Source organism: Narcine bancroftii, chromosome 5, assembly GCF_036971445.1.
Source record: "Narcine bancroftii isolate sNarBan1 chromosome 5, sNarBan1.hap1, whole genome shotgun sequence".
Classification (NCBI taxonomy): Eukaryota; Metazoa; Chordata; class Chondrichthyes; order Torpediniformes; family Narcinidae; genus Narcine; species Narcine bancroftii.
This window is the reverse complement of record NC_091473.1, coordinates 16,213,717-16,240,590: the sequence shown is the minus strand read 5'-3', so window position 1 is coordinate 16,240,590 and position 26,874 is coordinate 16,213,717. Positions and strand designations below refer to the sequence as shown.

The following is a 26,874-nucleotide window of genomic DNA, read 5'->3' as shown; positions in this document are numbered from 1 at the left end:
TTTCCAACAGCTATTAGGCTCTTGAATCTCCCTTATTACTTCTTGGAATCCAACCTTTCTTGCTCTTTCCACCAATGTGGATATCAATCAGAATCAGAATTTATTGTCATGCACATCATAAAACTTGTTTTGCGACAGCATTACTTCTGTAAATATTGCTATCAATAACCTTTCTTAAAACTATATACACGAGTGCAAAAAGAAAAGGTGAGATAGTGTCAGAGTATCATTGTCTGTTCAGAAATCTGATGGTGGATGGGAAGAAGCCGTTTTTGTATCATTAGGTGTTCATCTTCAGGCTCCTGTATCTCTTTCCTGATGGTAGCAGTGAGAAGAAGGGATGGCCTGGGTGGTGAGGGTCCTTGATGGTAGAAAGATATTGCCTCTTGTAAATGTCCTCAATGGGGTGAAGGCCTGTGCCCATGATGGTTGCTGACTGAGTTCACAACTGTGCAGACTTTTCCTACCCTCTGCATTGGCACCTCCATACCAGACAGTGATGCAACCAGTTAGAATACTCTTCAGGGAACACTTGTAGAAATTTGCAAGCATCTTTGGTGACATCAAATCTCCTCATGAAGTACAGCTGCTGGCGAGCCTTCTTCGTGATAGCATCAACATGGAGGACCTAAATACATTTTCAGAGATGTTGACACCTAGGAAAATGAAGTTCTTTACACTTTCCAATTCTGGCCCCTCAATGAGAATGGGTTCATGTTCTCCTGATTTCTCCCCCTCCTGAAGTACACAATCAGTTCCTTGGTTTTGCTAACATTGAGTGCAATGTAGTTCTGAAACCACTCAACCAGCTGATATATCCCCTCATTGCTGTCTGTGATGCTGCCGAAAACCTTGGTGGAGTTGGCAAATTTGGAGATGGCATTTGAATCAGGCCGAGCCACACGGTCACGGGTGTTGTGAGTAGAGCAGTGGGCTAAGCACGCATCATTGCATTAGGCCTGTGCTGATTGTCAATGAGGAGGAGACATTGTTTCTAATTTGGATTGACTGAAGTCAAAGATCCAATGGCAGAGTGGAGTGCAGAGGCCCAGGATTTGGAACATCGACCAGTAAAGAGAGTAACAGTCCCTTCCGGCCCACGAGCCCAAATGCATGTGTGACCAAATAACCTGCTAACCCTATACATTCTTGGAATGAGAGAGGAAAGTGGAGCACTCAGAGAAAACCCATGCAGGTCATGGAGAGAAAGTACGAACTCCTTACAGCCTGTATGGGATTCAATCACTCGTCAGTGGGGCGCTGTGATAGTTCTTGTGTTAATTGCTACACTAACCGCCCCGCTCACAGTTTCTTCCCCACAGCCATCAAGCTCCCGAGTGAACCCCAGAACAGTGCTCTCACAATGCCCTTGCTTGGAGCTCATTGATCTTCCTTTTCATTGAAATCCTACACTCTGTAAATTGTGATCCCTACAGGACTGTATGAATGTTAGAGATAATCTGTTAGTCTGCTAGTAGAAGAACACTCCTCAAAAAAGGCAATTTGAGACAGGAAATCGGAAATTGAAAACTCTCTGGGCACAGGCATCCATCTGAATTTCTTAAATAAACTTAAATAATCTAATTATGAAGGTCTTCCCAAATTCAAACAGCAGACCTCTCTTCCTGCTTGAAAATGCAGCCTATTCCTTTTTGTCTTCTGTATCACTTCACTTATCCATCCAATTTTTTTCTCAAGATATTGCAATTGTACCTGCCTCAACCATCTCCTCCAGCAGCCTTTTCCATACACCCACCACCCTCTGTGTAAAAATATTTTCCCTAAGGTTTCTGTTAAATCTTCCCTCCCCCACTTAAACCAGTGTTCTCTAGTTATAGATTCTTCTGCTCTGGGCAAAATACTATGTGGGCTCACCTGACCTCTTCCTTTTATGATTTTGTACACCTCTACAAGATCACCCTTCATCTTCCTGCGCAGCAAGGAATAAAGCCTCAGCCTGCTCAGACTCTCACTATAGCTCAGGCCTCCAAGTCCTGGCAGCATGCTCTATGATCTCTGCACCCTCTCCAGCTTGACATCTTTCCTGTAGAAGTATCCAAAACTGAACACAATCCTCCAAATGGGGCCTCACCAACATCTTGTACAACTGCAATGTGATCTCCAATGTATTAAACCAGAGCCGAGACCCAGTCTCATGGAATCTTAATGCCATTTGCTTCCTTGCTTAAAGGGCCATAATAGACATGACATGAAAGAGGGCAGCGGGAAGTCCCCATACTGATCAATGAAGAGTCAGCTGTCAAATTTCAGGTTTTGCTCTTGGTTTTGGAATGTAAAATGTTCCTCTAAGCACTTGTTAAATCTGCTGAAAATGCCATCATCTCCAGAACCTGGAATTAAATAGCCCCAGCCATGCAATATGCCTGTAAAAATCCCCTCAACACTCAAGTCTACAGCGATATGCATTTTAAAGGAATTTCTAAAATAGGGGGTGGTTATGAAAATGATAGATTGAGTCATTTGATCAGTTAAAAATTAATTATGATATCCCATGTTACACACTTGGTCATTTTTCAATTAAGAGCTTATTTAAGAGAAATTAGGACCAGATATGATTGTTGATGAAATTGTTAAAAAATTTATTTCAACAGCACATATGATGTTGCAAGAAAAAACATCTAAATTAGGTTTATTAAAGTCAAGAAAAAGATGGGAACAGGATTTAAATATATCAATAGATCAACAAATTTGGAAAAATTTATGTAAAGAGGTTATGTCTAATACAATTAATGTAAGATTATAGGTAATTTCATTATAATTTTTTTGACATCAGTTATACATTACACCTCAGAAATTGAATAGATCAGATCAATGTATTAGATGTGGTGAAAATATTGGAGCTTTTATTCATTGTACATGGTCCTGTTCAAAAGTTAAACCTTTTTGGATTTCTATTAGCAAGTTTTTACATCAGGTTACAGGTGTTGTTTTTCCATTGAATCCTGAGTTATTATTGATGGGAAATTTTGAGAATATAACTCCTAAATTATCTTCATTAGATTTTCAGTTGAAATTTGTTAAATTAGTTTTGGTGATAGCAAGGAAATATATTGCAGTTACCTGGAAATCAGATGTTTAATTGACATTAGGAAGATGGCAAACAGAGATCCAAGTTGCATTTCATTATAAAAAATTACATATAGTCTGAAGGGTAAATATTCTGTATTATTTTTATAGATTTGGAGCCCGTATGCTCAAACTTTGGGTTTGAAATTATAAATAATCCCTTTGAATCCTCCAGACTGGAGAGGTCTTCCCTTAAAAATAAATAATGTTTTTCAGTGAAATGCTTTTTTGATCTTTGAGCATCTTCTGAAGCAATCCAATTCAATATATAATTATATTTATTATACATTTTAGCAATTTAGATTTATTTTAGTAGGAGTCTGGGGTTGAAAGGAGGGATTAGTTGGGGTTTTTTCTCTTTCCTTTTTATATAAATCAACAAGTATTTAAGTTTTATAATAATGATACGATTTTTGTCATTTGTTACAAATGTGTTGATTTTAAAATATTGAAAAAAAAGTCTACCCTGATATCTAATCTCCAATAAATGTGGTGACCAGGTCAGGAGCCAATCCCCAACTGGGGCAGCTTATGGCTTCATTCCCATCTCCATGAGATAGGAGCAGAAGTAGGCCATTCCATCATGGCTGATTTAATATTCTTTTAAACTCCATTCTCCTACCTTCATCCTGTAGTCCTTGATTCCCTACCTATTCAAGAACCTATCTACCCATCTTAAATCCATCCAATGACTTGGCCTTCACAGCTGTTCACAGCAACAAATTCCACAGATTCACCACTTCCAATAAAGAAATTCCTCTGCATCTCTGTTCCAAAGGGGTGTTTCTGTATTGTAAATGAGATCCTTCTCATTCTTCTCTTTTAAATCTTCCTTTAGGTTTAAGAGAAACAAATATAATTGGGTTCTATACAGTTAATGGCAGGATGTTTTGCAGCATTGGTTACAGAGGGATCAGGGGGTCTAGGTTATTAGCTCTCTGAAGCTGGCCTGTTTAGCTCTCTGAAGCTGGCCTTGCAAGTAGATAGGGTGGTAACATAGGCATATGGTTTACATGCTTTTATTAGATGGGGCATTGTGTACCAGAGTAAGGAAGTCACATTGCAGTGATACAAAACTTTGGTTAGGCCGCACTTGGAATACTGTGTTCAATCCAGTGGTCCCATTACAGGACGAGGTTGGAAAGGCGTTCAGAGGTTAGGGACATTGCCTAGTTTAGAGAGGGATGAGTGATGAGGAGAGGTTGAACAATTGTCATTCTTCACATATTAAACTGAGTCCATTTGACCAGGAGCAAACATAAGCAGGTTTCGAGCCTCAACCGCCTTCTCAACTCCTGTGAAGTCACTTACAGCTCCCACTCTCCAAAGTGTGGGCAGCAGACCCATGGATCAGACCCTATCCCTTGGGTGTGCACTACACTGTGCAGGGACAAACCACACTGCTGGAGCAATTCTTGACTGTGCTTTTAATCAGGGAACAGACTGAAAAGGCAAGGCGTATTCCATTTAATTGGTAAATAGCAATTATTGAGAGGGGCAGAAGGAATTAACCTTCCCAATAGAAGGAATGTAAATCAAGTGAATAAAAATGCTAAGAAGTCTTTAAAAGTGTTTCGTGAATTAGACTTCATGATAATAATTCATTCAGCGATGCGACCTTCAAACAGATCCTTAGCACTGGGTTCAGAACATGGATTAAGTACAAAATATTGGTAGGAAACTTACAGAAGAAGCAGAATATTGATGTCATGGAGATTTTGTTGATGGAGGTGGCAGTGTGTTTTCCTCAGAAAGTTTGTGCACGTGTTTATTGTGTGACAAGGGTAACTGGCATTTCTGGTCACCCCCATGAGAGGGAGGATGTGGAGGCTTTGGAGAGAGGGCAGAAGGAGGAAGCCTAGTTTATAGAGTATGAGTTATGGGGAGAGCTTGGACAAACTTGGGTTTTTACTGGAGCATCAAAGGCTGAGGGGAGACCTGATCAAGGTTTGTAAAATACTGAGAGGACAGAGCAGTCGGAATCTTTTACTCAGGGTAAAAATCTCACACACTAGAAGACAAGCATTTAAGATAAGGGGAGGAAGATCAAAGGAGATGCAAGGAGCAAGTCTCCACCGCCTCCCCCCCCCCACCCCCCCAGAGTGGGGAGGTTCCTGGAACAGAACTATCAAGAGCAAAGGTGCAACTAGAGTGAATGAATGCTCCCACCTCCCCGTCACTCAGTGCTGAATGCAAATACCAATCTGCTGTCTTAAGCAGATGAGCTGAGAATCAAATAGCCTGACGTGACATCTCCCACTGGACACAGACATTACTGACAGGGTCAGCATTGGCTGCCCATCCAAATTCACCCTTCTGAAGCCACACTGGGGCTTCTGGTGAAAGCCTTCCCACAATGTGGAGGGACTGCCATGATGTAGGTCATGTTACAATGAGGGACCAGCAATTGATTTAGAAATCAGGATGAAGTGCCCCTGTAGATGCTGACAGAACATAGAATAGTTCAGCACAGGAATAGATGCCCGAGTTTAAGTAAATCACTTTTGCCTGAACATTATGGACCCCTCTGTTCTGTGCCTGTTCATGGGTCTATTGAAAACCTCTTCATTACTACTACTGTATGTTTCCAAAACTGCCCCGGCAGCCTATAACAGGCACTCTCCCCTCTGTGTAAGAAACTTGCCCCACTTGTCAGCCTTGAACTTCCACACACTACCCCCCCCCCCCCCCCCACTTAAACATATCTTTCAGTGTGTGACATTTTAGTCTGGTAGAAGGATTCAGTTTTATCCTCTCATTATTTTATAAACATTAATCAGGTCTCCCCTCAGCCTCTGATGCTCCAGAGAAAACAACCCAAGTTTGTCCAACCTCTCCCCACAAACTCTCCCACTAAACCAGGCAACATCCTAGTAAACCTTGTCTGTCCCCTTTCCAAGGGCTCTAATTCCTTCCTGTAATGGGGAGACCAGAATTGGATGGCCTGATCAAAGTTCTATAATCACAGCAATGAACCTCCTTACTTTTATACTCAATGCCCTGCCAATGAAGCAAAGTATCCCATACACCTGTATCACCACTATATCTACTTGCATGGCTGCTTTCAGTGAGCTGTGGATCTGGACCCCCAGATCTCTCTGCATATAAATAATGTTTTGAGTTCTATCATGAAGTCCATCTTGACATCGTTTTATTCCACAACTGAGAGTATCCTGACGACTATATCAGTACGTGGGACAGTAGCTGCAACACATTGGACTGGAAGTCAATACAGGGGATCTTTTAAAAAAAAAACTGCTGAGAAATTCATTGGGGTCTCCCGTTCTCTGCTGACAACATTCTCCAGGAGTGTTGCTTAGATAGGGCTCAAAGAATTATAAAGGATTCTTTCCATCCTGCACAAAAGATCTTTGATGTACTACTATCAGGAAGGAGGTAGAGGATCAAAATCAGAACTGCCAGGCAGGGAAATAGTTTCTTCCTACAGGAAGAGAGATTGGTGAATGGTATCCTAGAAATATAGAATGCTACAGCACAGAAAACAGGCCATTTAGTCCTTCTAGTCTGTGCTGACCATTGTTCAGCTAATCCCAATAACCTGCATTCCAAAACCCTCCAGACCTCTCCCATCCATGTATCTATCCAATTTATTCTTAAAAGCTCAAGATTGAGTCCACACCCACCACATCAGATGGCAGCTCATTCCATATTCCCATCACTGAGTGATAAAGTTTCCCCCTAAACCTTTTCCCATTCACCCTAAAGCCATGTCCTCTTATATTTTTCTCTCCTCATCTCAATGAAAAGAGCCCACTTGCATTTATTCTATCTGCACCCCTCAATTTTGTAAGCCTCTATTAAATCTCCCTCATTCTTCTTCACTCCAAGGAATCAAGTCCTAACCTGTTTAATCTTACCCTGTAACTCAACTCCTGAAGACCCAGCAACATCCTAGTAAATCTTCTATGAACTCTTTCAATCTTATTGATAGCCTTCCTGTAGTTTGGCAACCAGAACAGTACACAATTTTCAAAATTTGGCCTCACCAATGTCTTATATAACTTAAACATAACATGACAACTCCTATACTCAATATTTTGATTTACAAATGCCAAGATGCCAAAAAGCTTTCTTTAGAACCCTGTCCACTTGCAACACCACCTTCAGGGAACAATGTACCTGTATCCCCAGATCCCTTTGCTCCTCCACACTCCTCAGAGCCCTACCATTTACAGTGTATGTCCTTCCTTCCACAATGCAATACCTCACACTTGTCTGCATTAAACACCATCATCCATTTAATGGCCCATTTACACATTTGGTCCAGATCCCTCTGCAAGCTTTGAAAATCTTCCTCACTGTCTACTACACCTCCTATCTTTGTGTCATCAGTAAACTTGCTGATCCAATTTACCATGTTATCATCCAGATCACTGATAAAGACAATAAACAACAACGGTCCCAATACCGATCCCTAAGGCACACCACTCATCACAGGCCTCCAGTCTGAGAAGCAACCATCCACCTCCACTGTTTTCTCCCACACAACCAATTTTGAATCGAGTTTACAATCCCTCTAATGTATACCGAGTGTCTGAACTAACCTCCCATGTAAGATCTTGTCAAAGGCCTTACTAAAGTCCATGTAGACATCCACAGCCTTTTCTTCATCTACCTTTTTGGTAACTTCTTCAGAAAACTCTACAAGATTTGCTAAACATGACCTGCAAATGCACAAAGCTATGCTGACTGTCCAAATACCTATATACCCAATCTCTCAGAACTCCTTCCGGTATTTACCTACTACTGACATCAGGTTCACAGGCCAATAATTACCTTGCTTACTCTTGGAGCCTTTCTTAAACATCAGGATAACACAAGTTATTCTCAAATCCACAGGCACCTATCCCTTGACGAAGGACATTTTGAAGATATCCATTCGAACCCCTGGCTGCCAAATGATCCAAAGTTCATCCAGCTGAATATCCAGTTCGCTAACTCAGTTTATCAGGAGCTGCAGCTGGGTGCTTTCTTGCAGGTGTAGTCATCTACAACAAATGTGTGGTCCCTGATTTCCCACATCCTGCAGGCAGAACACTGGTCTGCCCTAACTGTTGCCTCCATTACCCAATCCTCAGTTAATTAACTAGCTTCATTAAAGAAATATATCACTTTTACCTTACTGGGAGCAACCTCCCCCTCAGCCACAAGAGGCACAGCCACGAGAGGCTCAGCCACGAGAGGCACAGCCACGAGAGGCTCAGCCACGAGAGGCACAGCCACGAGAGGCACAGCCACGAGAGGCTCAGCCACGAGAGGCACAGCCACGAGAGGCTCAGCCACGAGAGGCACAGCCACGAGAGGCACAGCCACGAGAGGCACAGCCACGAGAGGCACAGCCACGAGAGGCACAGCCACGAGAGGCACAGCCACGAGAGGCTCAGCCACGAGAGGCACAGCCACGAGAGGCACAGCCACGAGAGGCTCAGCCACGAGAGGCACAGCCACGAGAGGCTCAGCCACGAGAGGCACAGCCACGAGAGGCTCAGCCACGAGAGGCACAGCCACTAGAGCAGGGGTGTCAAACTCAAATTCATGGAGGGCCAAAATTAAAAACTTGGACGAGGGCCGAACTAAATATTTATTGAAAATTTTCAACAACATCTGCATGTTTTCTCTTCTTTCAACATATGTAATGTTAAACTTTAGGATATAACTTTAGGAGGATAATGTTACAGGTCAGGAGTAGGTAGCTCAAGTTCACCCTTTGCTTGACCTGAGGGAAACCTATTTGGTCCCTGTGGAGATGTAGTCAGCATTCACAGGCTGTGTCCATTTTGGCCTGCATCAGGACTCAGCATTTCCTGCTCACTCCTCAGGCTCTAAGCCTCTATTCACCCTCGACCCACCATCCCTCTACCTGACCAGTCCTTTACCCAACCTCTACTCACCCCTCACTCCACTCGCTCTGCCTCTACCCACCCCATCCTATACACGCCCCTCTACTGCCTCTCCCCTCAACCTGTTCCTCCCTCTACCCATCTCTCACCCTCTAATCACCCCTCCCCTACTCACCCTGCCCCTCCCCTTTTACCTCTTCCCTATCCACCCCTCCTTCTACTCATCCCTCCCTCTAACTGCCCCTCGCACCACCATAACTTCCCCTGCCCATTACTCCTCACCTACACCCAATGCCCACCCCTGCTTACCCAGCCACTCAGGCCCAGCGCGCTGCCAATCAGCCTTTGCGGACAGCCACCATCTCTCTCTTCGCGTGCAGGGCCGAACCATCCGTCCCTGGGGTCCGCGTGGGAGCAAGCGCTGAAGGCCGTGGCAACCGGGAGAAGTGCGCTCGCGCTGTGGAAGGGCCATCCGGTGCCAGTCGCGTGGGGCTCGTGCTGCCCGGGGGCCCGCGCTGCCCGGGGGCCGTGCGCAGCCTGCCATGCCCGTCGCGCCAACAGGAAATCACAGGCGCTCGCCAATCCGCCGCACCGCTCGACAGGTGGGAGAAGTGACTGGTTGTGCGGGTAGCCTTCCAACTGGCTTGCCGGCTGATGACATCGACAGACTTCTCGTGTTACAATTTCTCGTGTTACAATGGGGAAGGATATGCAATGAAGGGGAAGGATGGTGGGGGTGACATTACCAAAAAACAGCATCGGCTCTCGCTGCAGGGTGGGCCACCTCTAATACATTTTTGAAATGATCTTGCGGGCCAAATATAATTATATCGCGGGCCAAATTTGGCCCATGGGCCAGAGTTTGACATGTGTGCACTAGAGGCAAAGCCACTCGAGGCCCAGCCACTCTGTTACTGGCTGCTTTAACAGCTGACCCTCTTTTTATAATGTATTTATCTATTATCTCAATTGCTGCCTAGTCCTAATCAATTAACTCAATTGCAGCCTCCTGACTCCAACTCCAAAAGAAGCAAGGTAAGAGTTCCTTACCTTTTCAAACCTCCCTCTCGGCTATGCTTGTGAGATTAATGAATGGTATCCTGTAACTTTGTGTCTCTTACAAATAAAATGAGTAAATTATTCTGAAATAATTAAACATATGTATTTTATATTATTGTAGAGCTCGTCGAAAGAACCAAAGACTTGTTGATCCAAACCAAGGCTTTTATTAGCAAAAGACCGGAGCTCTTCACAGGTGGCCGACCAGTCCGGAATGATCCGACCTGGCTAGGGACACAACCCTTTAAGGCCCAAACAATAGGTGTGGCTTAGCTCTCAGCCAATCGCTGTAAGCACAGTCTAGATACAGTAACTATATACACTATGTACATTGGTGATAGATCTGTACTATCACAATTATAGCTCTAAGTATATATTTAATTGTTATCTGCTGTGAGAGACATGTATTATGTGTGCATGTGTATGCACCATGGTCTGGAGAAACACTGTTTAGACTGAGAGTATGTGCTCAGTGTCGGGTCACTTGTCTGAGTGCTACTGGTACCATGTAACCCAGTACTACCTGTCGCATGGTCGACCATACTGGCTCCCCCACCAGTCTTGCCTAGTGCAGAGGGTGGCTAGACACCGTGCAGGATAAAAAGCAAGACCTGTCAAAGAACAGACAAACCCTCTTGTAGGGTCAACAGCCATCTAGCAAACACATGCTGTGAAGAGCGGAAAGGGCATCCCTTGCATTAAAGCTTGATCTGGCCATTCACTGCAACAGAACTTCCTGGCCATCTTGGACCTCACCGTGCCACTGGATCCAGGAGGGGATGTCGAGAGGGTGAGTCTGGACCTGTGCAACCCTTACTCATCTAAATTCATTCACGCACATGCTGTTCCTTTCTGAGGAGTGGGGTATCCTCACACCAAACCCCACAAACTGACTGAAAGGAACCATCATCATTCTATGGGATGGATACCCAGAGGATATGCACATTCAGATGATAATGAACTTGAACTTTATTGACTGTATATATTCCCCTTACATTTGTTCCTCTGCATCTTTGCCCTTATCTTTCTTGATGCTTGTATCTTTGGGAGGTGATGTCAGAGTAGACACTGGGCTGATTGTAGAAGTGAAACTGGTCAAAGGGCCGAAGCAACACTTCACCTGTCAATTTTTTGGGGTCATCTACTGCATCTGATGTAACCTCTACATCAACGAGACGTGACACAGGGGAGGAGTCACGTGATGGAGTATTGGCCGGACAGTGAACTCCAGCCCTCTCCAGAAAAGTCGGGAAAAACAAAGGAAAACACAAAGGCACAGAAATAAAAGTTACAGAAAAGTGAGTATAAAGGTGGAAAGAAGATGGCGACAAAAAAAGAAAAATCGAAAGCAACGGTAAGAAGAGAGGAAGAGAAGACAAAGGAGGAAAAAGGTGAAGGCCTTACCTGTCCGAAGAGGCCCGCTGCGGAGAGAGAAACCCGCTCCCTCAGGTCGGTAAATAATGGACTACAAAAATGGCTCGCAGAGCCGAGTAAAAGTGCGCAACCGCGCATGAGCGAAGAATCGCGCATGCGCGATGCGAATTAAAAAAAAACACACCGACGGGAGGGGGGACCAGCTGGGGAGTCGATCTCCACAGCCGGCAACGACAGCTGCAGAACACCTGCAGCAAGAAGAGACCACAGAAGACAATAGAAACAAGAAAGAAGAGGAGGAAAGGGCACCAAAGAAACAGCAGATGGCCAACCCAGAGGAAGAAGAAGAGGAAGAGGAAGAGTACAGTGAAATAGAAGAAGAAAAGAAAGGCAAGGTAAAGGATATACTTGCTCTTATTAAAGGATACATGGAGTCATTTAAAGAATGGCAAACACAGGAATTTAAGGATTTAAGAAAAAGAATAAACAACACAGAAGAGAAAATAAATAAAATGGAGATGACCTTAACAGAAATGGGAAAGAAAATGGACAAGATGGAAGAGCGGGCAGTAGCAGCAGAAATGGAGGTAGAAGACTTAAAAAAGAAATTGGAGAAATCTAATAAAAAAACTAAAGAGACACAAGAACTACCAGCTCAAAAAATAGATACAATGGAAAACCATGACAGAAGAAATAACATAAAGATAGTGGGCCTTAAGGAAGATGAAGAAGGCAAGAATATGAGGGAGTTTATAAAAGAGTGGATCCCTAAGACCCTAGGATGTCCACAACTACAGCAAGAAATGGAAATAGAAAGGGCACATAGAGTATTGGCCTCTAAACCACAACCACAACAAAAACCAAGATCTATTGTAGTAAAATTCCTAAGATAAACTACAAGAGAAAAGGTACTGGAGAAGACAATGGAAAAAGTAAGAGAGGGCAACAAACCACTGGAGTATAAAGGGCAAAAAATCTTCATTTATCCAGATATAAGTTTTGAACTCCTAAAGAAGAGAAAAGAGTTCAATACAGCGAAGGCGATTTTATGGAAGAAAGGGTATAAATTTATACTAAAGCATCCAGCGGTATTGAAAATATTTATTCCAGGACAACCAAGCAGACTATTCTCGGATCCAGAAGAAGCACGAAAATTTGCAGAACAATTACAAAAATAGACTGAGGGAGGAAGACGAGTAATGAGAGTTAAAATGATCACGATTGATATGTATGTGGGTAAAGACAAAAATAGACTGAGGGATGAAGACGGGTAATGAGAGTAAAAATGATCACGATTGATATGTATGCGGGTAAAGAGGTATAAGAGTGAATAGAGACAATGAGCATACATGAATGTATCTGTACTTAGAGGAAAATATAGATAGTATAGACAAGAATTAATAAGGGAAGGTAATGGAATAGAGAGAATAAGGAGGGAATTAAAAGAGTGACCTTTGTGACATATGAAAAGTGAAATCTTTTCTGGGGGAGGCGGGGTGGGGGGAAATAGCGGTCACTGCAAAATCAGTTGACGCTTGCGAGTGGATTCGCAAATCCAAATGGAGAGGGGAGATGTGGTTGTCCGACAAGGGATAAAGGACAACTCAGGAGGTGAAGGGGAGATTGGGGATAAATAAGATAGAAATAGGAGAATAAGGAAAATGTTGGATGTTGTAGGAATGTTGTCTTATAAAGAGTTGAAAATAAGAAAACAGAAATGGAAAAGGAGGAAAGGTAATGATGGAAAAACGGAAAGAGAAGATAAACAAAATATAAAAGGGCTACGCTGAACTATATGTCTTTAAATACTAATGGAATACATAACCAAATTAAAAGGAAGAAACTACTAAATTTAAATGAATAAATGTATTCCATTAGAAAAAATAACATATAGGTTAAGAAATAATATTGAAATATTCGAACAAGTATAGGAGCCTTACATTAAATACAATAGCGAAAACCTACCGGGGACAAACATTACCTAAGTTGATGGAAGGAGAAGGAAAGAAAAGAATGGACTCAGTAGAATTTCTGGTGTAATTTTGTTGAATGACAACATTGTCTGACTGGCTTAATGCAACCTAGATTGTATACCTAAAATGGATGAGAGGGGGGGTGGGGGGGTGGTTTGGGAGGAAAGGGGGGGGGAGAAAAAGACACTGTATATGTGGCTAATGTGATTTATGGTGTGAAAAATAAAAAAAAACGAGACGTGACACAGACAGGGAGATCATTTCGTTGAGCATCTTCGCTCTGTTTGCTGCAATAGCAACGACCTTCCAGGGGCCAACCATTTTAATTCCGCACCCCATTCACACACTGACAAGTCTGGCCATGGCCTCATGTGCTGCCAACCTGAGGCTACCTGCAAATTGGAGGAACAGCACTTTGTGGATTCTTCAAGCAGATGGCATGAACATCAGCCTCCAGTTTCCGTTAAGTCCCTCCTCATCTCACTCACTTTTCCTATCCCTCTGTCTCCTTTCCTTCAACTCTCCACCCCCTTCCCTTTCTATTCAGAGAGCTACCTACCTCAGTTTTTTCTCTTCATCCTCCCACCTGTATCCACCTATGACCTGTTGGCATGTGTTCCTCCACCTGCCCCTTACTCCCTCCGCTCCTCTCTTTCCCCCCTCCCCACTTTTTTATTTTGGCGCGTGCCTGCTTTTTGCTCATACCTTGACGAAGGGCTCAGGGCTGAAATGTACATAACCCTTTGCTTCCTATAGATTGCTACATGCCCTGCTGAGTTTCTCCAGCACGTTTGTGCATGGCACTACATCCCCAGCATCTGCAGACTTTCCTGTTTAACACCACTTGGTAGATTATTAGTTATTGGGGAGCAAGTATAATTTAATAGCACAACACCTGCCATAACTTTGTTAATAAGACCATAAGGCATAAGAGTGGAATTAGGCCATTTGGCCCATTGTGTCTGCCCATCATGGCTGGTTTCCTTTTCTTTTCAACCTTACTATCCTGCCTCCTTCCTGTAAATCTTGCTTCCCTTCCTAATGAAGAACTTAAATCTACCCAATGATGGCCTCAACATCCATCCATGGCAATGAAGCCCACAGATTTACCACCCTCTAGTCTAAAGGGACTGTTTTGTATTCTGAGGCTGTGTCCTCTGGTCGCAGTCTCCCTCCCCATAGAAAACATCCTCCCCCCATCCACTTGACACAGGCCTCTCATTCCCCAATGAGGGGAGAGTTTCCTGATTGGGCAGTAGTTAGTCCAATGTGTGCTGCCTTTCCTGGAAGGGAAGGGTGAGGACCTGGCAGAGAGACATGTCAGGGAGAGTGCACTGAGTTCAGGAGTTGGGACATCATATTACTGCAGGGTAGCCATATTTGGAATTGTATATTCAGTTTTGAGTGCCCAGTTACAGGAAGGAAGTCAGTAACATGAAAAGATGGGAGAAATGATTAGTGCAGTGATTAGCATAAATACTATTACAGCACCAATGACCCAGGTTCGAATTTATAATTTTAAAATTTAGATATACAGCACGGTAACAGGCTATTTTTACCCATGAATCAGTGCCACCCAATTAATATACTACCCCCAGTACGTTTTGAATGGTGGGAGGAAACTTGCCAACCCCCCCCCCCCAGTGAAAACCCACTGAGACACAGGGAGAACGTACAAACTCCTTACAAACAGCGTGGGATACAAACCCTGAACCCAATCGTTGGCACTGCAAAGGCTATGCCAACTTTGCCATACTATCTGTAAGGAGTTTTTCATGGTCTCCCTGTCTGCATATGTATCCTTCATGTGCTCCGGTTTCCTCCCATCCTCCAAAAATATCTGGAGGTTTGTAGGTTAATTGGCGTATTTGGGTGGCACGGGCTTATGGGCCGGAAGGGCTCATTACTGTGCTGTATGTCTAAAAAAGATTCACAAGGATGTTAATGGAACTGAAAGGCTTCATTTACAAGGAGAGAAAGGAATGGCTGGGACTCCTTTCTCTGGATGGTAGGAGGCTGATGGGGATCCTTGTAGATGTATACAAGACAACACGTTTAGCGTGAGGCTATTACAGCACCTGGGTTAAAATTCAACGCCGTCTGTAAAGAGTTTCTACAGTCATCCTGCGACCTGCATGGGTTTTTCCCACATATTCCAGTTTCCCCTCAGCCTCCAAAAACGTACGGGGTTGAAGATTAATTGGGTGTAATTGAGCGGCAGGGGTCTCAATGGCCAGAATCGATTTCTACCATGTTGTAAATAAAAACAAAGAGAGGCTTGGAAATTATGAATACACACAGTCACACAGCGTGAAGACTTCAGCCCAATTTGCCCACGCAGTCCAAAATGCCCCACTCACATTAGTTCCACCTGCTTGCATTTAACCGATATCCTTCTAAATCCATCCAATCCACGTATCTGTCCAAATTATTGCAATAGTACCTGCCTCAACTGCCTCCTCTGGGAGCTCGTTTCATACGCCCACTACCCCCTGTGTAAAACTGTTACCCATCAGGCTCCTGTTAAAACTCTCCCCTTTACCTAAACCTGGTTATTGATTCACTTAATCTGGGCAGAAGATTCTCTGCGTTCACCCAATCTATTCCTTTCATGTGGCATGAAACTTTCTTTTCTTTGGCTTGGCTTCGCGGACGAAGATTTATGGAGGGGTAAAGTCCACGTCAGCTGCAGGCCCTAACCCTAACCGCACATTAGGCATGAAATTATTGCTGTGCCAAATGGATAGATTCCAGCAACTTCAAACCTCCAGGCATGCTCTCCCAGCGGTAGTCATTACCAGTACCTCATGTGCCACAGCACCTTCTGGTCTAGTGTAATGAGGTTTTATTGTCATACATATGAGTACAATGTCTAGATGCCCCAAAATCCTTCCTTGCTGCAGCCACACAGACACGAACAACAGTACTATTCATTAATTTACCACAATAGGACAAGAAAGAGATCAAATATAACAAAGGATAAATCGATCAATATTCACAGGTGTAGTAAGTCCAAGAGGATGAGAGGTGACTCAATTGACAATGAGAAGCATAGATAGGGTGGACAGCTAGCAGCTTTTTCCTGGGGGACAAGAGCAAATGCTAGAGTGAGTGGAGGAAACTTTAGGGGAGACGACAGAGGTGAGGTTTTTCGCACAGAGTGGTGGGTGCGTAGAAAGTATTGCTGGGGGCTGGTGGTGGCCCATCAGGACTTTCAAGAGACATATGGATGTATGCAAAATAGAAAATGTTTGAATTGTGGCACAGTTAGTGTAGCAGTTAGCTATTACAGCCACTCTATTACAGGGCCAGTAACATGGGCTCGAATCCACCACTGGCAGAACGGAATTTGTATGTTTTACCCATGAACTGCATGGGTTTTCTTCAGGTGCTCCGATTTCCTTCCACCCTCCAAGTAATGTAGGTTGGTAGGTTAATTGGGTATAAATGGGCAGAATTGGCTTCGACTATGTTGTAAATGAAATTTAAAAAAAATGCATTTAAAATGTAAAAAAGGAGGGTTATGGGCTGTGAAGGAGGGAAGGGTGAGATTGATGGTCGAGGAAGTTTATATAGATTGGCACAATATGTGGGCTGAAGGGCCTGTACTGGGCTATGTTTGAAGTGAAAAACAAATTTTTTCGATAGCGCAGACAGATTTGTTATCCTCTCTGAAATCTTTCCAACCTGGGTCGATTTTCCTTATTCATCAAGTCCTGAGCCCCTTTAGTTAACTCTCCAAAAACACTGCAGCAAGCCATTTGGGATTTAATTGCACTGATCGGGAACTTTATTGAAATGATCACTGCAGTAAGAACCAGTTTGATTTTTTTTTTTGAAAGCTGATGGTTTTGCATCATTCATAAGCAATGATCTGGGATATGAAGATGCCCACACAGAAACAACACTTGTGCCGGGTGTTCCCCACAATGTGACCCCTTAACCTAGCTTTCACCTGTACCAAACCTAACCATGCAATGTTGACTGATAAGGTAGCCACTAACAGGACTGAGTTCAGTACAGAAAGCCTGCCGTCTCACCACTTGTGTGGCGTGGTGCTCCCAAACTGCCAGGGAGAGTGAGGGCAGCAAGGGGGAGTGAGGGAGGGGTAGTGAGAATGAGGAGGGGAAAGGGGACTGAGGGAAGGGAAATAAGGGAGGGAAAAGGGGGAGTAAGAGAGTGTAGAGAGTAAGGAAGTGTAGACAGTGAGGGAGGGAAAAGGGGGAGTAAGGGTGGGTAAAGAGAGAGTGAGGGAAAAGGGGGAATAAGGGAGGGTAAAGAGAGAGTGAGGGAGGGAGGGAAAAGTGGGAGTAAGGGTGGGTAAAGAGAGTGAGGGAATGAAAAGGGGGAGTAAGGGAGGGCAAAGAGATTGAGGGAGGGAAAGTAAGGGAGGGTAAAGAGAGAGTGAGGGAGGGAAAAGGGGGAGTAAGGGAGGATAGAGAGAGTGAGGGAGGGATGTGGGTGGAAGGGAGGGGAAGAGAAAGGGAGTGAGGGGAACGGGGAGTGAGGGGAGAAAGGGGAAGTGAGAGGAGAAAGGGGAAGTGAGGGAGAGCAAGCAGGCTGTAAGGGAGGGGAAAGGGGAGTGAGGAGGAATGAGAGAGGGGAAAGAGGAGTGAGGAGGAAAGTCACTGAGGATGGGATGGGGGGAACAAGAGTGGACCAAAGAGCAAAACTAAGTCATCACTGCTCCATTTCACAATGATCCTCACTGCTTACTACCCCAAAAATGACCCAGTAACTCTGAGGGGAATTTCTTTTGCTTTCTCTTTCTCTTTCGGTAAGAGGGATTTCAGGCAATTTCTGCCGATGGCAAATCTGTCTGCCTTTTGGCAGACAAAATCAAATTCCGTGTAATATTGCACTGTGTTTATTACATGACAATAACGGAATCTTGAATCGATGCTAATCTCACCTATGCTGCCTTCCCAAATGTGCTCCTCCATCAAGGGCTCTCCGGGGGTCCACTGTAATGTGTGTTCCCCTCTCTCTGATCCTGGGAGTCGGCATACAGGTCCATGCCGCAGACAGGCTGACGGCAAACCCTGCCTCCATGACTGGCAGCAGGTTAAGTCATTCATTGGGGCTTGTGGTCTCCAAGCTCACAATCCAAAAGTCCCAAAAACTATCAACCCCATTGAAGTCCACCCAATGAGAACATGAAAGTAAAGGATGAATGATCTGTTAGGCTCTCACAATCCTGCACCATTGCAAAAGGCTGGGAAACCTCCAGTTGCTGAAGTCTCTGGGACCACTGTGGTCAGGTTGTGGGATATCCTGGACACTCATCTGCTACCACACAGTGTGTGTGGAGGCTGTGGCACCTTCTCTTGTCCAGTGCATCCTGCTTCTTGCACGGAGTGGATTTAAAAAAACAAGACCTTCTCCTGAAATCATATATTCAATAGCTCCCAGAACCTTCCCCCAGATTTTGATTGCGTCTTCCTTGACTGTGGGATAATCAGGGCTGGAAACTCAAAAATCAGGCCATCTGTGCACAGAATAGACACACAAGTACATTGACTTCTGGGGTGTTATAATCAGTACTCACTGAAGCAACATTGATGTAGTCATCATCGGATAGTGTGTCCAACATCTCCATGACAGACGTCTTCATCAGCTTCAACGTAAGACCACTCACACTGCCACTCCTGGAACAAAGCATGCACAGTGATCCTTCAGAGTTCAGTACAGATTCATCGCTCAGGTCAGCCTGCAGTTCCTCCTTGCATACACACACACGCACACTCACATGCAGACACACGCATACACAAATGAAAACACATACATGCACACGTCACACATCCCAAAGGACCCCAAAACCCAACGTCAGTTCAATTATCACCTACTTGTAAAGTCTCACAATTTCTGCAAAGTCTGTGGATATGAATTCTCCAGTATTTCAAATAAGATTTGTTTTAAAGTGTGTGTATGTTACCTACTCTAACTTTTCCCAATTTATTTCCCAAAATATTTTTATATATTCTATCACATGCGCACACAAACACACATACACCAATGAAAACACGCACACAAGCACACATTTGCATGCACACACATACACTCCAGCACACTTTACATGCACCAACATCAACACCCAATCTTTCTACACCCATGACAACTTTGGAACCCATTTGTCAACTTGCATTGATTCCCTTGGGAATTATAAGGGGCTTGGGATCGAATTGGGTGGCAGCCAGCCCCTTTTTTCTGGAATGACAATAGGAAATATCAGAACATATGTCTGAGGTGAATGGTGGAAAGTTTAGAGGACATGGCAGAGGTCTTTTTTTTTACACTGAGTGGGGGTGGAGGAGGCTGGTATCAGGGCAGTTATTATAGGTGATTTCAATTTCCCCAACGTTGACTTGGAATGACAAAAAGTTAACGGATCAGAAAGGTTGAACTTTAAGTGTGCCCAGAAAAACTTTCCATAACAATATGTGGATAGGCCTACAAGGGAAGGGACAATATTGAAGGTGAGTAAAGCAAAGTTTCAGGGAGATGTCAGAGGAATGCATTGCCAGAGGTGGTGATTAGGCTGGTACAATAGGTACATTCAAAAGACTCTCAGGTAGGCACATGATTGTATGAGGTAGAGAGTGTAAGGTAGGGAAGGGTTAATTGTTGTGGAGTAGGTTACACAGGTCAACACAACATTGTGGGCTGAAGATAGGGTGGCCATTCCAAAGGAGGATATGGTCATAGGTTATTGCAAAAACAACAAATGCAGTCACCCTGTATGTATATTATATTTATAATAGAAGTGGGTAAAAATGGATGGTCTATGTTTCATATTAGGACCATTTATCTAGACTATGTTAGAATCAGTGAAATTATGCATATAAAGAGGGAAAGAAGCTGGAGTAGGGCCCAGAGGTGATAGGACAGAAGGTGTGAGAAGTGGAGAGTCAGGTACAGATAGAAACCATTGGGGAGAGGTTTATAGGATAGAAAAGTTAGAGGGAGAGAAGGGGGAATTAAGGTTAGGAATATTCAGAGCAGTTTTGGGCTCCTTATTGAAAGGAGGTTGTGTTGGCATTGGAGAGGGTCCAGAGGAGGTTCACGATCAATAAAAAAAAAGGATGTCTTATGAGGAGTGTTTGATGGATCTGGAAATATACCTGCTGGAATTTAGAAGGATGAGGGGAGATCTTGTTGAAACCTATTCAATACCGAGAAGCCTGGATAGAGTGGAAGTGAAGAGAATGTTTCCTGAGGTGGGGATGGGGGAAGTCTAGGACCAGAGGGCACATCCTCTCAATACAAGAACAAACCCTTAGAATTAAAAAAAATTTTTTGACATAGAGCACTGTAACAGGCCAATTCAACCCTGCTGCCCAATTTATACTCCATGACCCTGCACTCCTGGTATATTTTTTGAAGGGTTGGAGGAAACTGGAGCTTCTGGAGAAAACCCATGCAGACACGGAGAGAATGTTCAAACTCCTTACAGACAGCATGGGATTCAAACCCAGGTCCAGTCCCCATTACTGGCGGCGTAAAGGAATTGTGCAAACTGCTACTCCAACCGTTGATAAAAGATGGAGGAAGATTCCATATATTTCAATGTACAAGTTGACCTTCAGATAAGTTGGGTTGGGACCCCATTTTCAGCCTCATTTTCATGGTCTTATCATATCTCGGGCATATAAATTGAACCCCCCCCCCCCCCCAAAAATTGCACTGACTGAGCTGTTGGGCATTGCTGAAAGGTGGTGGTTATCATGGGGACTCCAGCAAAACGACAAAAGTATGAAGTGAGTTTTAAGTTAAAAGTAATAGAAGTGGCCAAGAAATCTAGCAACTTTGCTGCTGTGAGGACATCTGAGATTTGTGATAGGATGGTAAGAGACTGGAGAAAGAATGAAGATGCTTTAAGAAAAGTACCACAGAAACAATGTTCTATGAGAAGAGGACTCCTTCATTGGCCAGATTTGAAAAATTACACCGCAGAGGCAAGATTGCTCCATAGTCACCCGAAATAAATCAGAGCCTATGCACTGAAGTGGTCTAGGTTACACCCAGAATGCAGTAAAAATTTTAAAGCTCCAGTCAGCTGGTTCACCTGTTTCATGAACAGGAATAATCTGGTTTTATGACAAAAAACAAAAATAGCTCAGAAACAACCTAAAGATCTTGATAATGATCGTGATTTTGTAGGATATTAAATGTTTTTTTTTTCAATAAAAAATTATTTCTAATATACTGGTAGCTTGAATATTTGATATAGGTTGGGTTCTTTTTTTGGTGTTTCGGGTCATCTTATTCACAGAATCTCCATCGAGCAGTTTTTTTGAGTTGAATTTAAAGTCTCATTTTTTTAACTGTCATATCTGTCGATCCCTGATTTTGAGTGCTTTTTGAGAGTTTCAAGATTCGACTTACACACTGAAATATATGGTAGATTCTTGATCAGGAATGGTGTTTACATTTCAATATTCATTACTGGTGGGGGATGGGATGTTTGGTTCATGTAATAATGGATGTGTCTGCTTTATTGTATCCATCTATCTTATGTATTTGTTTTCCTTTTTAATTTAATTAACTATTTTTTATTTAGAAGTACCTTTTAAGAATTTTGGTCCATTTGTACTTTGTACTATGTGTAAGATATTGTTACTGTGACATTCTGAGCATTGAATGCTGGAATTGCTTGCTAGCTTGGTGACAGGCGCACACAGAAAAATAACGCTCATCTCTCTGTATAGTCCCCGTTTAATAAAGCGCTTTGTTAGTTTATCCCCTCTAATGTCATGGACACTGATACTGTAATATTCCATGGATACAGATGAATAATTCATGGTTACTGAGTCATGAACAGTGGGACTGTAATATTTATCGGGCATTGAAACTAATATTTCGTGAACTGTAAGACTGCAATATTTCACGGTCATTGATACTGTGATCTCCCATGGACATGGGGACTGTAACATTTCATGGACACTGGGACTGTAATATTTCATGAGACTGTATAATGCCTATTTCATGCTTGGCTGCAAGAAGCCTACTTCTGCTCTCGGTGTGGCAGAAAATCCACATCTGGCCTGCAGCACTCACATGCCTCACCCCCTGAGGTACCTCGAGACCCACTTTGATTACTGAACAGACAGGCTAGTGTGAAGTGAATTAACTTCCAATTGTGGCAGTCTGCACTCTCTGAGTAAAGCAGCTCAGTTCATGGTCCAAGGTGCCTAATTTGGTACAAAATGGGATCAGTGTAGGTCCAACTGCAACGATGCCATTCCAGGAAAGTCCAAGGCACCTGCAGACATGTGGTAGATGAAGAGCAAGCCATTCAAAACTTACACATCCACTATGATCATCATGTCTTTGGGGGAGGAGGCACCTTGAATGTACCTGGAGAGAAATGGAGCCAGAGAGAATGTGTTAGACTCTGATACTTCCACTCTGGCCGGAGCTGAGCAAAGCATGCCTGGCGATTCTTGGAGGAGACGTGTAGGTTCAACAGATGAGATACAGAATCATAACCTTCTCCCCAAACACAAGCAGTGGATGTTGCTTCTTCACCAGAAACAAATTACTGATCCTTCCTTAATTAGCAAATAACTTAGTCCAATGAAAGAGAGAGAGAGAGATGGTCCCATAAAGATCACACATGAACACTAATAAAAAAATAATTATACACATGAACACTAATAAAAAAAATAATTATACTTGGGCATCTGTAACAAATGTAACCACCCATTCTTCTTTTTCTTAAGCAATAGAACCCGCCTCAATCTCCTCTGCAGCCTGTTTCATACACCCACCACCCTCTGTGTAAAAACAAACATTACCCCCTCAGGCTCCTGCTAAATCTCTCTCCCCTCTCCTTGAACCCATGTCCTCTGGTTGCCTATGTCCTATTCTGGGCAAAAGACTCTGTGCGTTCATCCAATCGATTCCTCTCATGATCTTGTACACCTCTGTGAGATCACCCCACATCCTCCTGCACTCCAAGGAATAAAGGCCCAGCCTGTTCAACCTCTCCCTATAGCACAGGGCCCACGAGTTAATGTGTAAATCTTCTCTTCACCCTCTCCGACTTGACAACATCCTTCTGCAGATGTAAGAAAAAATGGAGGGAAATGGGCTGTGAGGAAGGGAAGGATGAGATTGATTGGGGAGTCATTTAAGGGGTTTCCACAACTTTGAGGGCTGAAGGGTCTGTGCTGCTCTATGTTCCATGATGCTGGGTTACTTTAGCAGTGATGCAGCAGCTCCGACTGCACTCTTCTGATTCCCCACCCTTCCACTGATGGCGTGAGAGATCATTGATCACAGCCCTCTCTCTATCCCGACTCGCCCCTCACTCACCAGGGTCTCCGCCGAACGTCATACAGATCGATCTTATTTGGGAACCCCCATGGGGTTGCTGCAAAGAACACAAAACAGTCACAGAGGTGGAGAGGTCAGTGACGCTCGACACAGAGTGATGTGACGCTGGGTCAATTCCGTGCAATGGTTCTTTAGATGAATTTTCGGTGGTGGGACATCCCGAATTAGAACCATCATGTTAGATGAAAAGCAAGCACAACTTTCAGTGGGTTCAGTTTGGTAAAGAAACACCCTTAATTAGGTATGTAAGATTATGAGGGGCTTAAAATGAGTGGATAGCCAGCACCTTTTTTCCTGGAGAGACAATAGCAAATGCCAGAGGACATCTGTTTAAGGTGAGTGAAGGACAGTTTAGGAGAGATGTCACAAGTAAGTGTTTTTTTTTACACAGTGAGTGTTGGGTGTCTGGATTGCATTGCTGGGGGTGGTAATGGAGTCTGGTACAATAGAGACATTAAAAAAAACCCTTAGATATGCGCGTGGATGTCAGAAAAATCAGGGGTTATGGGTGTGAGGCAGGGAAGAGTTAAGATTGTTGTGGAGTAGGGTTACATTGGTCAACACAATATTGTCATCTGAAAGGCCTGTGCTGTGTGTACTATGATGTTCTCTGATCAGAGCAGAGGCCAGAACATGCCATCCAAGGAATTAGGGATTAATTCTGTTGACTCTACAATCAGCTAAATCAATGCTGAGAATATGAGGACCAAGGTGATATACAGGTAATTTGAGAAATGAGTTGGTGTTGATTCAGGAGAGAAGGGCTGACTCAATGCCGATGTGGCAGAGCATTGACTTAATGGGATTGCTGTGAATTCCTGTCGTACCTGGGTAATATCTGGTGACGCCGGTGGCACTTCCAAAGACTTGCCAGAGCAACGATGGGTCCTCCTCTCGATTGCGTTTGAACACGTCCTCGAGGGCAGCTGTCCAGTTCAGCTCGTTGAGGATGACAGTTGCTGAAATCACAAAAGGACAGGTGTTGGGAGTGGAATCGTGAGGGTGCCATTGGTGAGCAGGGCCTGTCGAAGGGGCCACGGGCACGGAGGGCTTCCTAATCATGTGGTGGGGGGGGGGGTCAGGAACCGGAAGCTTTGGGTCATCGCTGGAACAAACAGGAGGCTGTGACTCTGCTGCGTCTCCTTCTCCGAGTGCCGGGGGTACTGGGCCGATCGTGCCTCTGGGGGTCTTTACCAGAAAAAAGTTGACAAATTTTGTATATTAGTAATGGCAATAAAGGAAACTCTAAAACTGCACCTAGAAACTGGAAACAATGGCACAGAGAGTGGAAGGCAATGGTTGTGGAGACAGTGCATGAGATCTTTTAAAAGGTGATTAGATAGGTGCATAAAGCTGAGAAAAATGGAGGGTTATGCAGTAGGGAAATTCTACACAGTTATTAGAGAAGTTTATGACAGCATAGAACTGTGGGCTAAATGGCCTGTACTGTGCTGTAGATTTCTATGAGTATCAAAATCCTCTCACCTCTTCTCCACTGGTGTTAAAAGAATGCATTCTGAAAGAGACCTGGAATAGTTCAAGACTGGAGGCACAGAAGAGTCCACAGATGCCAGAACCTGGAGCTCCACACAATCTGCTGAGATGACTGCGGTGGACACTGTCACTTTACCTCTTTGCTGAATGCAGATTTGCTAAGAGTGTGTCGAGAAGGATGCAAGGGTCCTTGTCATGGTTCATCTCCAGCAGCAGTGTGACAGAGGACTCTGTGATCTACGGGCTGTTGCCGGAGATGCACACAGAACTGCTGGAAGACTCTCAACTTGGTAAAAGACCTTGGGTCTGCCCAAACCTTGATGGCCTTTCAACATACCAAGATATCAGTGCAGGAATGTGGCCGACTGCACATTCCAGGCTGCAGGAATACGTGCTGGGGGATGCACTGAGGCTTGGAGCAGTCACTGTGAGGGCTCTGTGGGGAAGGTCACAGTCCAGAGAAACCATTCTCAACCTTTTAGTGTCTGTGGCCCTACGAAGGCTCTGCTCAAAGTTTATGGGGCCCCCTACCCTGTGAACCAGGCAAGTGTTGGCTTCTTCCGACCTTCACTCCTACCGACTTCATAAAAAACATAAAATATTTATGTTACACGAGGTGAAAAGAGAACAAAGTGGGTTTGGCCCCTGTTGAAAATGCCTGGTTAGAGCATCCATTCTCCAATGGGGATACAACACATTTAAGTCGAGGAGGTGGGGGAACGGACTGAAATCCTAGAATATTTGTGGTGTTTTTTTTATGTAGGAGAGAAGTACAGATGAAACCACTAAACCATGGCTTCACAGGAAGAGAGCCTACAAACTTTGAGCAGAGTCCTAAGGGAGCCATAGCCAAAATAAGCTTGAGAATGGCTGCTCTTGAATCCTTCCATCACCAGGCACAGAGGGGCTGAGACTGAGAGGGTCCTTCAAACAACAGAGGGGGAAGTAATGACAAGATGCTACAGTGGTGTTAACAGTGTAAAAAGAGCCCACGTCACAATGTACAGTGATGGGAATGCATGCATGTGACACCAAGGGTGTGAATAAAGTTTATTGTTGGAAAAAATATCATGACTAACACCAATCACAACTTCCCACTCCACCAAAAAGGAAGATCAGGAAGTTGGATTAGATTCAAACTTTGGAGAACCTCCTGCGAAAAGAAACTGTTTATCTATTCTGTGGTAGATTGGCAATTTGATTTAGACTGCATGGAGTCTGGTGGCACGTTCTCGACTGTGTGTGTGCGCTCAAGTGTGCAGGGTCAGCCAATTGTTCTGTGCACACAGTAACTGAAAACATTTTAATTTGCACAAAATTTTATTGTGAATTAAGTTTATATTTGGAAGAAAAAAGTACATGATCTATTGGAGGAACTCAGCCTCAGTGGGAGAAAAAGAACAGTCAGCGCTTTAGATTTGTCTGGATGAAGGGTTCTGGTCATTATGTTTCTCCCACAGATGCTGCTCAACCTGCTGAGTTTCTCCAGCAAGCTGTTTGTTGCTCTAGATCCTGCTAAGTTCTATTCACAGTGGCCATTACACTAGCTACAATAGCATGGAGCTCCTCAGATTGCAATCATGCTATTGCTGTGTCCTTTGACCAAGCAGAGAATGGAGGGGGGTATGTATCAGAGCCCTGTACACAAAAGTGATGGAGAAACACAAAAGGTTATGCATCATCCACAG

At 43.9% G+C, this 26,874-nt stretch overlaps 1 protein-coding gene across 6 annotated transcripts in view; it reads right to left on the bottom strand.

Moving 5' to 3' along the window:
• The window catches only part of LOC138763163 (voltage-dependent calcium channel subunit alpha-2/delta-2-like), a 604,584-nt gene that overhangs the window by 181,135 nt on the left and 396,575 nt on the right, over positions 1-26,874 (bottom strand). For all 6 annotated transcript variants that reach the window (XR_011357359.1, XM_069936885.1, XM_069936886.1 and 3 more), the window contains 4 exons: positions 24,520-24,651; positions 23,672-23,729; positions 22,661-22,711; positions 18,903-19,002 (listed from right to left, as the gene is read on the bottom strand). Coding sequence is in view for 5 of the 6 variants with exons in the window: in XM_069936885.1 (XP_069792986.1) it covers positions 18,903-19,002; positions 22,661-22,711; positions 23,672-23,729; positions 24,520-24,651 (341 nt within the window). In the remaining variant the exon portion in view is untranslated. The remainder of the gene's footprint in view (positions 1-18,902; positions 19,003-22,660; positions 22,712-23,671; positions 23,730-24,519; positions 24,652-26,874) is intronic.